Below are 17373 nucleotides of genomic sequence, written 5' to 3'. Positions count from 1 at the left end.
TGATCGAGTCCTTGCGGGGGAGAGAGAGAAAATAACGTTGTTTTACAAGCCTGCTGTCTTGAACAAACGAGCCCAAGACGCCAACGCTGCAGAAAATGCTCCAGAACAAGAAGAAGAAAAAAGGCCTCGTTGTTGTCCAACGAAGTGACTTTTGAGCCGAGAAGAACAGATATCAGTAGGGAAAATCAACGGCTGAGGTTGCACCCTCGCTACTAGGGAAGTAGATGTCTCAGTCGATTCTCACCGCTGTGGCCGATACTGTTGAATCTCGTGCTGTGGCCTCTCGTGATAGAACAGATTCTCGCTCCAGGGTGGAAGTTTCTTATCGCGTTCATAGAGATAACCGCAGTTATTGCAGAGGGTACGTGGGCCTTTAGGTCCGTCGCGGACAGCCCAGACAGCGGTTCCCCAGACCCAGCAGTGTGCGCAGCGCCATGTTTGTCGCTCACTGTGTTTGTTGTCAGTTTTGATGTCTCTATACACATGATACCATAGATAGCAATGGTGAGAAATAATAAGCTTAAAACATACCCTTCTTGCAGACCTCCATCCTGCCCGCCGTATCCAGAGCCTCCCCCAGCACCCGGCGTGCCTCTGCCAACCGGACTCAAACTCCTGAATCGTCTCTTCTTCTTACTGCGCTCGCCACGACCCATATTCTCCTGTCCCTCGATATTGTTGAAGAACTCGTTAGCGGGGGTGCCAGTCATATTCGTCGTGCTCGAGAATCTTGCCGTCTCTCTGCGTAACCGCCGAATCTGCCTCTCACGGTCGCCTTCACGCTTCTCAATCTCTTCCGGTGATAGGATTTCAACTTTGGGTTCCCATTCGTCGCAGAGATGCTCCTGGTCGTATCTCCAGCCCGCGCCAATTGTGGGCTCGACCGCGTCGTTGTCGATCTCGCCGTCGCCTACTAATCCACCGTTCTCGCAGGCTTCCTTTTTCAAGCGCAGCACGGCTTCGTAGATGCTGTGTGTCATGGCGTTTACCCATTCTCCCGATAGTCCAAGATCTGCGCATGTTGTTTTGGCGAACATTTCTGCGAAGCCGGGTGGGTGGAGTAGCGACCATTCAAACTTGTCTGTGTATAGTCGGTTCATGAGATTGATGTTGAGGGTGACGATGCACCGGTAGGTGTCATCGGGATTATGAAGCTCTTCCGACGGCAGTGCAGTCGCAGTTGCGCTGATGCCGTTTGGAATGCTCGCTGGTGTCTGCGCGCCGTTCGTACGCGATACACCATTGGTCATAGGGGTCGACGCGCCGTTCGTGGCTGGTACTTGAGGCGTGGATGTGCCGTCTCGAGATGTCGCAAGGAGAGCGGCCTTTGCATTTGTTCCTTGGACAGCGGGCGCGTTTGCGGAATGGAAGAGCGGATGCAGCGCGACACCGGCGTACTCCTCGAGCTGCTGACGGATCTGGTTCGCGATTTGGGAGATTATGAGGGGCTTTCGGTCGTTTGGCAGGTCCAGTTCATCGACAAACTGCTTTGCAAACTGGTCGGGTGTCGTCAAAGCCTCGTGCAGGTTCCAGAGGAACGAGTCCTTCAACCTGTACGCGGGAGTAACATCGGGCTGCTTGTAGGCGGGCAGATTTTCGTTGATACCGAACTCTCGCGCGTTGGACGGTGTTGGCAACGGTGCGTCAGGACGGAAGGCCTGGATGTCCATGTCTATTCGAATCGGTATCAACGTGACAGGCAGGACTGATTGTGTCTGCACTTGTTTTTCTGTTCTGCAGTATGTTAGCCTCGTGCATCCCATAGCTGAAGTGTGCCACCATGCCACTCACAGTGTGCGCTTCGGCCTGCCCATCCAGTCTCGCCATATGCCTTGAAGGTCCACAGGCGCAGTGAGCTCCTGCCCCAAAGCTGCTATTTGCGCTGTATGGTCTGCGCTGGCTACGTCCATCTTCTGCACACTGCGCAGACCAGTGGCCCGTCGCGGCCTATCGCTGTCCTCAAAATCGTCATCGTCGTAGGCGTCTTCGGCATAGCTAGCGACGGCAGTTCCTCGTTTGGTCACGCGCGGCGCAGGAAGGGTATTCGAGGGTGGAACAATTGGCGATATGAGCGAGTTTCCGTGGCTTCGTAGTCGCGGCGCATAACTCGACATGAAAGCCTGGGGCGGCGCCGTCTTTCCCGTGCTCGTAAACATGGCTGTTGACACGGGTCGGGTCGATGGTTCGTGTAGGAGACGTGAGGAAGCTCAGCAGAGCTCGCGAACACTAAACGCGTCGCGATGTCGGTGCGGACACTGTATGCGGGAACGGGGGGCACGGGGGCCGTCGGGAAGTTGGTCGATTCGCGATTAACCCTACGCTACGTCGGACAGTGAAAACCGTTTGAATTGCGAATGCTCTTGCGCGTCCCTGACTGGTGATGGAATGCTTTCGCGGTTGCGATGGCTAGTGTGCCAAGTGACACTAGTACGCAACCATCTAGCGCTCTTTCCCTTTCACTCGCTGTCTCACTTCTCCGTGACCACAGCACTCTTCCAACTCTCATACAGTGCCAGAATTCGACATGGCTGAAGGCTTTCGCACGAAATCTGTCACTGTCTATTTTGGGTCATACCATACGTACCGAGACATGAAGATTCAGATGCGACTCTTGCCTTCTTTGCGTGATCATTGGCGCTCGCTGCCTCCAAGTCTGATCTCTCCCTGTCGTTATACGCGCTTCAGTACCCCTCAACGACCTGAAGATCAACCATGCATCGTCTATATGGCACATAGCGCAGGCGGCTTCATGGTATCGGGAAGGTAAAAAGCGTGTGGACCCGATGGCTATTCATAACGGTTGAGCCTTGCGCAGTCTTCGTCAGCTAACCGCCGTCCCCACCAGCTCTCATCATCCCTGTCAAGTAACCGCCATCACCGTTTCAACTACCCGCCATCACTGTTAACTGACCGGGGTGACTTAACAGCGCTTCCTGTTTATTCTTTAAAAAGCCTTCAATGCTGCTGTCATGGTATTGCTATCATCCACATTCACTTCCACATTCCTTGATTCTTTACAATCATTACATTTCATATCCACACTCTTTCACATTGTGAAGTCATTCCCCTATTGCTCACCGGCGGAGCTATTGTTTTATGATACCACAGCAGTTCTCTCACCTCTAACGTTGCGACTATTAAGTCCTTGTCTTATATTCTTCCTTGCCAGCTTAACGACACTACGAACATACCAACCACACAGCGATCGAAGTATTCCCAACTAATACTTCATATCGTTCCTTGCGAAACTTTTCCGACAATACACCCCAGTACATCATTCAGATTACATACATACATTCTTCAGCTGGTCTAAGAAACACCATGTCCGCTAAGTCGACTCTCATTGCCGCGGCGGTCATGCTGGCCATGGCACCGCTCCACGCAGGCGCGCACATGATTTTGAAAAGCCCGGTCCCCTACGGCAACCCCAACAACTCTCCTCTCGAGGCCACGGGCTCCGATTTCCCTTGCAAAGCCGTTCCCTATACCGTCAACACCATGAATGAGTGGCCAGTGGGCTCCGAACAAACACTCTCATTCACCGGCACCGCTGTTCACGGCGGCGGCTCCTGCCAAATCAGCGTAACCACTGACAAGGAACCCACAAAAGAGTCAAAATGGAAAGTCATCTACTCAATCGAAGGTGGCTGTCCCGTTGAGGCTGCAGGTAATCTTGACCAAAACGGTCCTAGCACCAACAATGCCTTCAAGTACACTGTGCCTGCCGAACTCCCTAATGGGGTCATGACAATGGCATGGACGTGGTTCAACAAAATCGGAAATCGGGAGATGTACATGAACTGTGCGCCCATTACTGTCTCTGGTGGTTCTGATGACACAGCTGGCTTCGATGCTCTCCCCGACATGGCAGTCGCCAATATCGGGGTCGGTACATCCTGCGGCACAACCGCCGACAGCAAAGACTTCACCTTCGAGAATCCCGGAAAGTACGGCACGTCTGTCGGAACAGGTCCGTTCGTGGATCTCTGTTCAGGCAAGACTACCCAGGCAAGCTCCTTTAGTGGTGGTAGTGGTAGTGGTGGTAGTGGCAACACCGATACTGATCCTGCTCCTGCCCCTGGTAACTCATCTGCCGCCAACCCTCCCTCTGCTCCAACGGCTTCTCCACCCGTAGCCACACCACCCTCCGTGTCCGCCACAGAATCAACTTTCCGCACCATCAAAACAGTCACTGCGCCCATGCCCCCACTACCCTCCAAGACGGATGGTGTATTCGCACCAGGCGCTAGCTCCGCTATGGTTCCAACTGCATCCGCCGTCGCCCCGTCTGCGCCTCTCCGTCCAACAGGTCAAGCTCCTGCAGCATCAGTATCGCCTCAGCCACAGCCGTCAGCCACACCCTCTCCTAAGAGTCCGGTCGCGGGTTCCTCAGGCGAGGCGTGCAGCACTGATGGTGCTACTGTTTGCTCAGCCGATGGTACAAAGTTTGGTACTTGTAACTTTGGCAAAGCGATTATGCGGCCTGTGGCTGATGGGACGACGTGTAAGGACGGGGCTATTGCGAAGAGAGGGGAGAAGGAGTATCGCCATCGGAATCAGAGGACTGCTGTTTAGAGAGAGGGGGGCTGAGTGATGTTGGGGTGCGTTGTTGTTGTTTCTTCATCTTTGCTGTAAGATGGCGGGGAAGTATCCTTTTACAGTCTGCTCTCGTGATTGTGAGGAGCTGAATGTAGTAGCTAAGAGTGTCCGTCTACCCCGGACCACGTGCACGCCTTTATACATGCCATCTAGATTACGTTTGCGTCTCCTGCTTTTAGGCTGAAGAAGTCCTTTTACTCACGTGCAACTCTATATCATTTACTCTTTTTCGTTCCAACATCAATCTGGTCAATCTCTTTGGCAAACTCGGACCCCTATCTGTGACAATGCTATCCAGCTTGACACTAGGGTACTTCTGCCGATAGTGGTTCTTTTCTCGATGCCACCATGTACGCCAGATCAAAAACACTACAACGGTCAAAGGCACGCTAACTACCCAGTATACCCAAAAATGTCTAGAGACAACCGTAGTTCCCTCGTTTGAATCTGATGATCGTGCTTCAACGTCAGCCTGCCAATCGAACATTGACGAACTGAACAATGTCTTTTTGGTAAATAATTTCGTTAGCTACGATTTTTCTTCTTTTCAACTGCGATTGTTGATACGTACGGCTATGAAAGTTGGAGGCAAGAAGAGGGTGGTAACAAAAGCAAGGGCTTTCATTGCGGCACTGTCAAGCCCCGTAGTCGCTGCGATTGTCGAGTTGACGTTGCTGTCTACTTGGGCGAACAGATTGTACAGCTACAGCGTCTGGTCAATGCTTGAACTCGTCTTTAAATTGAACTGAATCTCTTACCACATTGAGTTGTATATCCAATCTGGCCTTTATCGCTTCCGTGTGTTCTAGTATCGAGATGACGAGACTTGCCAAGGTCTCAATAGTGTAATCTAGTTTTGGCTCTCTTCCTTGTATCGGTTCAATGAGATCTCGGATGTCCTTAGAGATATCTTGAAGAAACTGACAGTATCTGGCATTCCATCTCAAGTTGCCAGCCAAAGTGACTGCGTCGGTAACAGTAGTGTTAATTTGAGTGATGATCGTCTTTCGATCCAGCTTTTCCACATTGAATGAATCTAAAGAATTGACGTTTCGCCCGGCTTTCGTAACTCCTAATTGCCTTTCCAGTCTCATTGTTCTTATAGATAGATCACGCCCTTTGTATCTATCCGCATTGTAGACGTGATCTTCGAGTAGGATTACCGGTAAGAGCAACGGATGCCTCCAATAAGAACTTGTCGATTTGATGAGCTTGCTAATCCGGGGACCATGCGGTTCTAGATATTCGGGACGCTCCATATTAGACATGTTCCTTTTCCAATTCCCTTCATCGAACATATTCCAGCCGAACATGAAGCCGAATGTGACGTGTGTTTTGAACGATTGCGTCAGGCAGAGGCCGTAATTTGCAATCTGGTACATTTGTGGGACCTTGATCGTAATCACTAACTCTTATGTAAGATCCGCATATAAAAGTCGTGATAGTCTAATCTTACCGAGCTGTTCTGGATCATGAGAAGCCGAATGACGAAAGTAGTAGGAATGGCCGCCTCCGTTGAACTTGAAGAACGGAAGCATTTCAGTTGGTAGACCATATTTTTCTTCTACAGCCAAAAAGGATGCCTTGCTCATGCCGAACTGAAGAGGTTGGAAGCCGAATCTCTCACAAATGAGCAGTTTAATGCTGCCTTCTTCCTTTCCAAGACGAGAATTAGTTGGTCGAACGAAGCGGCCCCTTTTGTGTAGCCAATCATCTACCTCCAGGTCGCTCAGATCTCCCTCCCGATAAGTGTCATTTGTTGATGCATCATCTGCAGTCTCTAACGTTAGGGTACTCATGGAAACAAAGTATTGCTGGGGTCATGTTGGGTAAGCTTACCTGTATTTGCAAAAGTCCTAGTTTCGATATATCGAAGCTGCCCTTCTCCAGGTAGCCACTGGCACTCGTCCAGTACTTGCTGCCGTTGCACATCGAACATTGCTGCTTCTGTGCTCTGGGAGAAACGAACTATAGAATAAAGAATCTCAGTGGTGATCAGCCGACCTTGAGGTATTTATGTGATGCTCAAGCTTTTTTGCCCTTTCGTCTGTATTTGTCGATTCACTGAAAGGAGAGTTTAGGGTCAAGTGCAAGACCGGTCAGTCCAAGTACTTATCAGCCTAGTAAGTCCCTGAACTTGCGGCACAGTCGACGATTCACCGGTTGCCCATGTAGGATGACATCATCCCTGGCAGCCGCCAAGCTCGTCCTTGTTAGCCGCGTGCTACTATTTCCGTGCGGCAAGCGGTGTTTTTACGAAGGAAACTAATTTTGTAACTAAGCGACGCGTTTTATAGACTACCTAGGTAGATTCAGAGAGCCTTAGCACGATAGTTACTAGAAGTGGGAAATTGCGAATGGGTAGGCAATTTTGTATGGTGCAAACTGGTGAACTGGTGCTTAGCTGCACGTGTGCTGGCCGCTGGCCGGGCAGTGGTATACTGGTTCAGGCAGGTGGGGTGTCACAATCTGTGCCAGTTGTGTGGCGCATACCTTGCGCCAACTCCGTAGAAGGGGAAGCCGGCTTCGCTAAGCACTGTAAGACGCAGGCACAACGCTTTCGAGTCACACTGTAAAGTACCGCGGTAGAAGTTTGTTCCTAAACACTTGGCTTCACTATATGCAGCTTTGTGATGATTACATCTATCATCTAGCCACTGTAGTCATGGGCAAGGACTTGATTACAATTACCCAGATATATATCGCTACCAATCTTTTGATGAACACCACGATCAACTAAGCAAGTTAGTTTCTAGAGCTCAGTGCCCCGAAGGATTGCCTGTATCTCCTCAGACTTCCATTCGTCCTCACGACCCGTACAAATCTCTCGTATAGTCTTCTCGTCTTTCTCTCCAGCTTTCCCAGAAATCATCCCAAGATCGATAGGGTATTCTTCTTTGTTGGTCTTCCCTTTTCTGTTCGCGTTGGCTCTCTCAATTCGAGATAAACGAGATTCAGCCCGAAGCACCTCCTTCTTCCTTCTTAGTTGGTCGACAGCTTGTTTCGCCAATGTGTCACTGCTGTTGACGAACAGGAGAGCCATAACCTTTTCAAGATTCTGTATGAGACCTGAATCGAGCCAGGCACCGGGTGGCCTAGCTGGTGGAGATAGCACTCCCTTCCTCAGCTCTTCGTCAAGTCGTAATATCGCAGCCCAAAGCGGTGTCCAGGTATCTCTCGACCTGAACAAACCTTGCACAGAATCATCAACGTCAGGGCCTGCAGCATGTGTCTCGTCTGCGCCATATTGTAGGAGCCGTTCTACCATGGCCTTGTATCCATTCGTGGCAGCGTGATATAGCGCAGTACCCAAGAGTGGATGTCTGCAGTTTATGAGCTCAGTATCCGAGTACATCTCGAGGCAAAGATTAAGAATCTTTGGTGTTATCTGCCCAATTTGCGTGTAGTTGGGGCTACCAGCAAGAAGGTGTAGGATAGTGAGTTTGCTTGTAAGATCGACGTAAAATGCAGGCCGCTGGGCCGGACCGCCGTCGCGCTTGCCGAACAGGAATCTGAGCGATTCAAGGGTACGATTCGTATGTTGAGACAAGATCTCCACAAGAACACTGACTGATTTGGTCTCTGGTCCATTCAATCCATACACTTGGAGTGGATAGACCGCATCAACGTCAGCATTGTTATCGATCAACGCCTGGGCTACATCAAAGTTTTGGTTCAAGACCGCCAACGCAAAGGGTGGTTTGACACGTCTATCCGTGCTCTCGATTGGTACACCAGCTATGATGAGAGCGTCGGCGATGTATCTTCCGGGTCTTGACTGACGTGGTCGTGATGCACAGATATGAAGCAGGGATATATTACCCGCAGGTGTCGTTGTCGTAACTGAAGTGTCCGCCCGGTACCGTATGAGGAGCTTGAACATTTCTTCGTGATTCAAATCGATAGCCTTCTGCAAGGGTCGATGATCGGAAGTTCCGCTAGCGCTGTATCCAAGTTGCAAAAGGCACTCAACAATGTCTAGGTTTCCATGAGCGACCTCGTTACACAGCGTCCTACTTCGTACTTTTTGGAGCTCTTCGGTAGGTATGGCGCCCTGGAAGGGGATTGAACGAGCATGGAGTATCATCCAGGTGATTGTAAGGTTGCTTTTGTACTTGTGTCCATGGCGCACGAGACGGCTTCGCAATGACAGTGGATCGAATTTGGTCACTTTTTTCCCGCGTGCTAGATCAATCACGGAAGAAACATCTAGAAGCTTCGTTCGGGGCGCACTAGTAGGACCATCGATATGGGTAATGAACTCCGCGAGGATCTCCGGAAGTGTCAAGGCAGCAGCCAACTCGAAAGGCGAAGATATGTCGACCATTGTTGCCTTATCGCCTTTCCAATCACCTGGGTGTTTGCTGGCACTTTTCTTTAAAGGATCAGCTCCTAACTTTAAAAGCACCTTGACTGCTGGAAGGCTATTCATGAGGACCGCTCTTCCAAGTGGCGTTGTTTTGGTTTCAAAAATATGCTCCCAATCAGCTCTGATACCACGAACGTCCGCGCGCATGCCACCAGAACGTAATTCGATGTCAGCCCCTGCTTTGATCAGAGCTGATGCAACGATCTCCATCTCATTGGGCAGGAAGCTAGAAAGCCAATGCAGCGGTCCTTCTTGCCCATGATGATAGCCGTTTGCATCAGCCCCTTTGTCGAGCAATAGTAATGCGCAATCAATTTTACCGCCAGAGCAAGCGCATACCAGAGGAGTCTCGTCCACATGCTGATTTGGCAAATCGATGTCGCAGTCGTACTTCACAACCATATGACGCAAGGCATTCAGATTGCCGCTTGCGGCGGCGTAGTGCAGTGGACCATGTCCCCGTATGTTGACATACACACGGTCAAATGCAGTTTTTCCTCTGCGCTGATACTGTTGTGTTGACGACCCTGGGAGCTCAGATCTGAGAGATCTTAAGCAAGAGTCGTACGTGTCGCCGAGAATAGCCGCGATAGTCTCATCGAGTTGACCGATATCCCTCAAGTTGACTCTGTTCCATGGTGGTGTCATGTGCGGCGAGAAGAAGTAGCCCATTCCAACGGCACCCATTTGCGAAAGCAGGATGTTACGGAACTGCTGGAACTTATTCGACCATTGCTGTTGGGTTGCTCCAGTATTAGTGTTGATCAGCTCGAGTACGTCCTGGAGACAGCTCCAGTGACCCCGCATTACGGAGATCCTCAGCAATGACTCAAGTCTCCCCTGAGTGAGGTTGACATTAACCTCAAGCGCGCGTGAGATCCGCCATATCCAAGCCTGCGCCAAGTAATCTGCATCATCATGACTATCGTCATGCGAAGAGGCTTTCGATAACCACTGTATAGTTTCGTCGGCGTTGAATTTAGTGCCAAATTCGAGGAGATAACATTGGAACACGTGGAACGCAGCGACTGTCTTGTTCATCTCGATAAGATTCCCAGGTACATTTGCACTGTCATTAGCAGTGGCTTTTAATTCATCCAACATTTGCCGTTGTTGATCCCAGGTTAAGATCCTCTTCAATCGCTCTGGCTCAAACAGTATCTCTTCGGGATTGGGCTCGTTCAGACGAGGTCGGAAGCCAGGACTGTAAGCGGTCAGTCCATTGCACAGATCTTGTAGAGTAGTAGGCCTGTACATGTTATCTTGTAAATCTACATCATTGCCATATCGTCCAAGAAGAAACGCAGCACCGTCTCTGGTGATGCCGTGTTCTCCCTAGATACCTGTAAGCGACACTTCGCAATTGGAAGCTGACTTACGGGCGGTCCCCCAGTCTCACTGGCTGCTTGTTCTTCGTTCTTCTTCTTGATGAAACGCAAATATTTTGGTATATGACCAAGACTGTATCCCATTAGTATTAGATCTCATGTTATCACGCTCATCATACTCTAAGCCTCGTAACGCTGCTTGAGCCATTACAAGATCTCGATCCTCTGGTTCCAGTCGCACGGTGTGGATGATGGTATACGTGATGGTATCTACGCAGCGTTGCGACATTCCCCTCATGCTAGCATATTCACGAATGCTAACAACAGCACTAGCAGTGAAGCTTTGCGATGCTTTGCGTGCGCTCAAGCTGCGCTTGTCTTCATCAGATGCATTTTGTGCTGCGCCAGGAAGCGACACAAACCCTTGGCCGTCCTCAAATGCTCTCCAAACCAATAAACCAAAAGCGTACACGTCTGTGAGTACCATCCCGTCTTTGGATAGTCGCTGATTACTCGTTACCTCGGGCGCTTGAAAGGGCCACGTCCAGGTCTCCATTTTGCGAAATTCGTTAGGCGTCATATCCATTACAGCACCACCGAAGTCCGCGAGTTTCGCAGTGTATGATATACCATCCAGTGGCTCCTTAGCAGGTACGATAAGTACATTCTCGTGTTTCATGTCTCCATGCACAATCCCGCAAGCGTGGAGTGCGGACAGTCCTCGCCCAACATCGTAGCACAGCTTTTGCTTTGCTGCAAACGACAATGACTCAGAAGAGGCTTGCAAAGTCGCGAAAGTACCAAGCGATGCATACTCCATTATCAGCACTGGGTAAGTAGATTCCGAAATTGGCGATAGGCCCCATTGAATGCCCAGCAGTCGAATAATATTTGGATGGTAACGAATCGGCTCGTGAAGGAGAGCTCGGATCTCAAACAAGATCTCTTTCCAGTCGTTCTGTGTGAGGCCGCTGGAGTTGGTAGAAGAGCTTTGAGATGTAATCAGCATATCGTATCGAGCTTTGGGGAACGGTACATACTTCAGGCTCTGGTTCGTCGCTCGGGCGTCCGGAATGATCTCCTTCACAGCGACATCGAGAGGCGGCTCATTCACATCACGAATCCATTGAGCATGCTTGACCATGAATGTCTTTCCTTGACCTAGAATCTTGCCCGTGTTTCTGACGACGGAGGAATCATCGAGGACGATGTGCGAGAACGAGCGCAGCTTGCGTTCTAGACTGGTAACATGGCAGACAAATGAAGCGAAGGAACCCCGCGGAGTTGTTGCAGGCAGTGTCTTTGATTCTGTCGGTTCTACAGGTGGCGGAACGGGATGGCTGACTGAACCATAGCTGGATTCCGCGAATGACTTGATCCAGTCAAAGTCTTCCATTGCAAGTTCAATCAAAGTTTAGTGCAGGGGTCGATCGATGTGGGTGAGCTCGCAGCAGCTCGCATAGCTTCTCGCAGAAAACCATACCGTTATATTTAAGATAGTTAGGAGAATAGCTCGTGTCGATTTCAGCTGCCAAGAGATATCATACGAAGATTGAACGCACGTTCAATCGGAAGAGTATTGTTGTGTTGAAGTTGTTGGTGCGTGAGGTTTGTACCGGGATGGCCATTGGCTTCATCAGATGCACGTTTCAGCTGCCAAGAGTTGAGTGAGGGGTCCATTGCAACCGAGCTCGTATACCTCGATAATCTTCTGAACAACACACCTCATCATGCTAGCTCGAAGAAGCATCAACCTCATGCGTGTCATGATCGGGTTGGTGTCGCAGCCGGTCATGAGAATGCGACCGTTTTCTTCACACTTAACCTGCTCTCTCCGCCCCAGCGGCCGATGATAGCGCAGCACCAACACAGATGCGCGAACACATCAAGAATACTTCCATCCTTCCATCCCTCTATCGAAACAAAGCGCTCCTCTGATCAACGACTCTCGCTCTTGTCAGGGTGTACCCTCAAGGTATACAAACTCATCTAAGTTGAAGAATTATCGAGAAAGTAACAGTGTGCACCTCTAGAAGAGATTTCAATGCTTGAGGTACGAATCGGAATAACAGAGCACCCTCGTCTTGTATCATCCTTCTAGCTTGTTCATCTACCAACCATGTCCGGATTCGAAGTAGCCGGAGTTGCGATCGGTATTGCACCAATCGTGTTCAAGGCGGTGGCAGAGAGCATGAGAATACTAGAAGACACGGTTCGCTTCGATGATGATACCGAAGACCTGGTAATCCGGATTGAAACAGCGAAGGCGCATCTGAGCATCTGGGCTACAAGTGTTGGACTCGTCGAGGGCGAGCTTGTGCCAGCTTTGCATCCGTTGGGCGATCTCATCGTGAGAACGCTACAGCGCATCGAGTTACTCATGACCAATCTCGAACAGGAGGGGAACACATACGGCTTGGAAATCAGAGACGCTACTGACCCGGGACCTAAAAAGACGAGCGCGATGGCTATGCAGATGAGGCGGAGCTTGCACCGCGTGTTGAGAAAGTCAGATACAAAAAGAAACCTAGAGACTTTGATTCAAGCCGAGCAGTCGAAAGAATCTACAACCAGTACGAAAAGAATTGGAGTTGCAAGTCGTCTGTTTTGGGCTGTCCGGAATAAAGAAAAGTTTGAGCATTTCGTCAACATCCTCGAAACACATGTCAGTGGATTGCACAAGCTAGTGTTCGAGGAGCAGCGGAAAGAGGTTCAACGCGAAGAAACTCGTTTCAATCTCCACATGGTCCAAGAGATTTCTGATATAGAGAGGCTGACACTGCTTCAAAACTCCTCATCGAATGGGGAAAGCTTTCCAGAGGTGGAAGTTGCGCATCTCGCACAATGCAAGGCAATAACGCTGCAAGGAGTACTATCCTTGCCAAGAAAGCCCAAAAATGATGATTGGAGTCTTGCTGACACCAGCTTTGCAAACCTGGCCAAGATTCGTTTCCTCAAACCTGGACATGACGATCCTGAGGCTGCATACTTGTACGAGAAGAAAGAATACGATCCCAACATCTCGGAAGAAGACAAAGATGTCCTGCAAGAGCGCATCCGCAAATTGGTCTCCCTTCTGGGCAAACCTGGCAGCCAACGCCATCTCCAAACTTTGCAAGCAGTTGGATACACGGATGATCCAGACCGTCACTGCTGGTGGATCATCTTTCGGTTTCCGCTAAGTCCACTGGATACATTGGGACCCGCCGCAAGCGAGCCACTTTCTTTGCGCAAGCTCTTCGATGCTCCATTCAAACCCGCGCTTGAAACACGATACAGACTCGCCAGACGTATAGCGTATACCTTTGCTAAGCTCTATGGCAGTGACTGGATGCATAAAGGCATCAACAGTAATAATATCGTCTTTCCGCAAGTCTACTCCACGACGACTGTAGTTGAATTTCGGCAAATTGAAACTGCCTTGGTTCAGGGCTTTGGTTACTCCCGTCAGCATACTGAGGCTCAAACCATTGACCGTGGAAAGGTTCTACATGACCTAGAAGCAGCCATATATCGGCATCCGCTATACCAAGGCGAGGCAGCCTCTGGGTATCAGATCCACTACGACATCTACTCCTTGGGCTTAGTGCTCTTCGAAATTGCCCTGTGGTCTCCTCTCATGGCGTTGCTGGCCGCAAGGTATAAGCCTGAGAAACCACCACCGGTTGCTTTATCGCCAGACATGAAGCAGTTCTATGAGTTTGAGGCAAAGGAGCTTCATAGAAGAGTCAATCTACGAATTGATGCCGAGGTTGCGTATCGAATGGGTACGAAGTATAAGAACGCGGTTCATTGGTGCCTGAACTTGGAAGGGCCAGTCACCGCGATCGAGTTCTACAACACAGTCGCTGTTCCGCTAGAGGATCTTTGCAGCTTGACTTAGTTGGTAATTATTGTAACAGTCAGACCATAAGCGAAACACTCCACTTGGTGGTGGTAGTGGGGCACTTGGCGACGAAGCAGTTTGAGGATGTCTTGAATTGTCGGCCTTCGCCAAGGTGCAGCTCATATCCCAGTTTCGCAAGGCGGGGATCCCGAGGTCTAGACTTTGACGTGGACAGGAAGGCCGCGGAGAGGCAATTTGCGGAGAATGTTGGGCTTCGAAGGATTCTTTAGCCTCGGAATACGAGGCTCCCGCATAGACAACCGGCGGCGCTAGTACTATCCCAATGTCGATACACCCAAACGGCTAAAGATCAACATGCAAGATCGCATTTCATTTTCCACTCTCGTCGAGCTACTTTGTTTGACACATGATGAATGGAGCTCTAGGAATATGTCGTCCTCCAAGGCTGAACGAAGCTATGCCACCACAGGTAAGAAACCTTCAGCCTTACCAGTTTGAGCGCTCCCAAGCTTGATCCTGGAAAGATGATCCGGAATCGTCTAAACGCCTTATACCTATGTGATCCAGATCCGGCGGGACTAAAGTGTGCTTCTGGGAAGAAGATTCGTGTGGCGGGCTGAACAACACTACTGTGGGAAAGGAGCAGACCCTTGTGGCTTGGGATGCTAATTTCACAAGAGAGAATAAAAGAAAAGTAGGTGTGCTCAGGTGAAGTTGGTGGCGCTGAGGTTCAGCTTTGCTTTCCACCACATTATTTGACAGTGCCGGTGTCACCGACTCCAATTATCCGAGTAGACTGAAAGTCTAGAATGACACGAACAATGAACAGCAAGCAGTCCGACCTTACAAGGTGTCTATAAAACTCTGCTTCACTTCATTTCATTGCTCCACTCACATCTGATCCAGCGGAGTAGCCTACAGCATTTCAGCAGCCTCCATTGTCTCTCACATCCCGCCATGCACTTCAGCAAGATAGCCGGGCTGGCTCTGAGTCTTACAATCCCAGCTGCTGGTATCTCCGTTCCTCGAAGTCCAGTTCCTGAGCCCGCATCTCCAATAGTCTCGAAGTTGTTCTGTGACGTTGTGCGTGGCCTCGTTACTGTCGCAAAGCAGCAAACTCAGGCCACACCCTTCTGCTCTTCTTACCTCAAGATCCCTGCAGTAACAAAGACTTCCACAAGAACTTCCTTTACTGCGTAAGAGTATACCCGTATCTATGTCCTATGTTGTGTTGTTGTTGCTGATAGCAAGCAGAACCGTCACACAGACTAACACAATCACGTCTGGATCTATCACGACCACTGACGCGACCGTTACGGCTACTGCAGAGGCGACTCAAACTAACTACGCTTCCACGACCGTTACGGAATTTACCACGATAACATTAACCAGTACCACGGTCTCTAGTACTACCACACTCTCCCCCAGGTGTTTAACCATCCGGGATGAGCAAAAGCGAGCGGCTGCCGTTGCCACAAAGAAGCCTACATGCCTCGCGAACTATATCGAAGGTCAGGCTCTTAGCTCGGCTTGCAAGTGTCTCTCCGTACCTACCACCAGCACAACTTGGACGGCAGTCGTAAATATTCCCGCAACTACAACAACTTCAGTCACAGTAAGCATTTGAAAGCTTTGACAACTCGGATGTTTAGTCACTAATCTATGCTCTTTCGATCAGGTACCCAGAACAGTTGTCGCTACTGCGACCATAACGCAGACCAACACTGCTACAGCCACTGTCACGAACACTGCTACAGCCATTGTCACGAATACCGAAACAGTGACTTCCACAATCGTCACGCAGACAACTGAGCTGATAGTTCCGACTGTACTTCTTCTATGCTAGCTTACATTGGTGCGCGATGCAGTACTTTAGTGCAATCGATCCTATCTTATAGCCGTACAATAACACAGAGCCGATGAGCCATTTTCAAGTTCGGTAATACATCCATCAAACCTATGCACAGATACCTCTGAAAGAGAGTGACTGCCAGACTCGAGAAACAGCAGTCCACATCGTGATCGTTCCTATCATCGCCTACACTGCAGCTGGAACAATTTTGAGCAAGCTTTCGCTAGCCTTCGATTGTACCAGATAGTGTATTGAACACTCAATCTTAGCTACGACCCTATACTATACAGTACAACACGAGTGATAAGACAGGCTTCATTCGACTTTTGTAGCAAAATTAACGTCCCTACCTCCACCGCGCGCTGTTCCCCGGCCCTCCACTACTCCTGAACAATAAAACTCCAACACCCACTGCCACAGCACCAAGGAAGACCCACTGCGGAATAACAATATCAGTATCTCTCCTCTTACTGTACCTCCTAGCCTTCTCCGCATAGATCTTCTTCCTCAGCGCCCTCTCTTCTTCGTCCACCTCCACCGTCCCATCTTTGATCTTCACATTCTCCACTTGTTGCACGTCGCCCTTTCTCCTCTTCACTTCCCTGAGATAATCCCGTATAACAGGATCCACTTCTCCGCTCAGATCCACAAACGGCATATCCTTGACTTCAACACCCTGATCAAGCGGAGTAGCAACATTCAAGCCCCCAACCACCCCCTCCTTTGCCGCCCTTCTCCCTTTATCAACGAGCTCGTCATCTGGCAGCCATTCTCCCAGTGTATCAGAGGGCAACGACCTAAAAACAAGACACATCCACATCTCCAGCACATTCATCACCAAACCGGACCTCTCCATGCCCGCCACCAAAGACGAAGAAGAAGAAGAAGAAGAAGAAGAAGGAGGAAGAACAGCACACACCCCAAATACATTATACACACTCCACTCAAGCGCATAGTAATGCAAGCTAGGATGATCTCTACGATATCTAAAGTTCAAATGCTGAGCCACTCTCTGCCTCAGATTGCCACTCTGTCCCACGTACATGCGCAGACGCTTGTCAACGCCAAGGATGCCGTTGAAGTAAATGGCACCTCGAGTCTCAAGCCGCAAGTCGCCGCCAACATGTTTCAGGGCATCGAGAGATAGTCGGGACGAAAGCAAAGTCCAGAGTTGGGGCCGGATCATGGAGTAGAGAGAGGTGGTCAGGGTGGGGATGCTATGCTGATTGATCCATGCGGAGTACTCGTCGTAACGTGGGTTCGTGGCGGTATCGTCATCTTTTGGCTGGGAGAGCCGCGTTAGGAGATGTGTGAGTATGGTCCGCGCTTCGAGTTGGGGTGGGGTTAAAGTTGTCTGGCTTGTCTGGTTCGATCTCGC

General features: G+C 50.0%; 6 protein-coding genes across 6 annotated transcripts; 3 read left to right on the top strand and 3 right to left on the bottom strand.

Moving 5' to 3' along the window:
• Positions 1-240: 240 nt before the first annotated feature.
• Positions 241-2156, bottom strand: J4E82_004414 (uncharacterized protein; the record flags this gene model as incomplete). The annotated part of the gene is made up of 3 exons (XM_051730693.1): positions 241-448; positions 532-1734; positions 1792-2156. The coding sequence occupies 3 exons, from the start codon at positions 2154-2156 to the stop codon at positions 241-243; spliced, it is 1776 nt and encodes a 591-aa protein (XP_051589449.1).
• Positions 2157-3321: 1165 nt separating this feature from the next.
• On the top strand, positions 3322-4575 carry J4E82_004413 (uncharacterized protein; the record flags this gene model as incomplete). Its single annotated transcript, XM_051730692.1, has 1 exon — positions 3322-4575. One exon carries the CDS (start codon positions 3322-3324, stop codon positions 4573-4575), a length of 1254 nt encoding a protein of 417 aa, XP_051589448.1.
• Positions 4576-7351: 2776 nt separating this feature from the next.
• Positions 7352-11692, bottom strand: J4E82_004412 (uncharacterized protein; the record flags this gene model as incomplete). The annotated part of the gene is made up of 3 exons (XM_051730691.1): positions 7352-10303; positions 10348-10429; positions 10476-11692. 3 exons carry the CDS (start codon positions 11690-11692, stop codon positions 7352-7354), a joined length of 4251 nt encoding a protein of 1416 aa, XP_051589447.1.
• A 723-nt stretch (positions 11693-12415) lies between these two features.
• J4E82_004411 (uncharacterized protein) lies at positions 12416-14179 on the top strand (the record flags this gene model as incomplete). The annotated part of the gene is made up of 1 exon (XM_051730690.1): positions 12416-14179. One exon carries the CDS (start codon positions 12416-12418, stop codon positions 14177-14179), a length of 1764 nt encoding a protein of 587 aa, XP_051589446.1.
• A 921-nt stretch (positions 14180-15100) lies between these two features.
• On the top strand, positions 15101-15989 carry J4E82_004410 (uncharacterized protein; the record flags this gene model as incomplete). The annotated part of the gene is made up of 3 exons (XM_051730689.1): positions 15101-15226; positions 15411-15758; positions 15822-15989. The coding sequence occupies 3 exons, from the start codon at positions 15101-15103 to the stop codon at positions 15987-15989; spliced, it is 642 nt and encodes a 213-aa protein (XP_051589445.1).
• Positions 15990-16341: 352 nt separating this feature from the next.
• Positions 16342-17181, bottom strand: J4E82_004409 (uncharacterized protein; the record flags this gene model as incomplete). Its single annotated transcript, XM_051730688.1, has 2 exons — positions 16342-16766; positions 16977-17181. The coding sequence occupies 2 exons, from the start codon at positions 17179-17181 to the stop codon at positions 16342-16344; spliced, it is 630 nt and encodes a 209-aa protein (XP_051589444.1).
• Between the last annotated feature and the right edge of the window lie 192 nt (positions 17182-17373).

This window comes from Alternaria postmessia, assembly GCF_024291825.1.
Source record: "Alternaria postmessia strain BMP 2775 chromosome Unknown scaffold_21, whole genome shotgun sequence".
Lineage (NCBI taxonomy): Eukaryota > Fungi > Ascomycota > Dothideomycetes > Pleosporales > Pleosporaceae > Alternaria > Alternaria postmessia.
The sequence above is the reverse complement of the archived record's forward strand: the minus strand, read 5'-3'. Positions and strand labels throughout refer to the sequence as shown.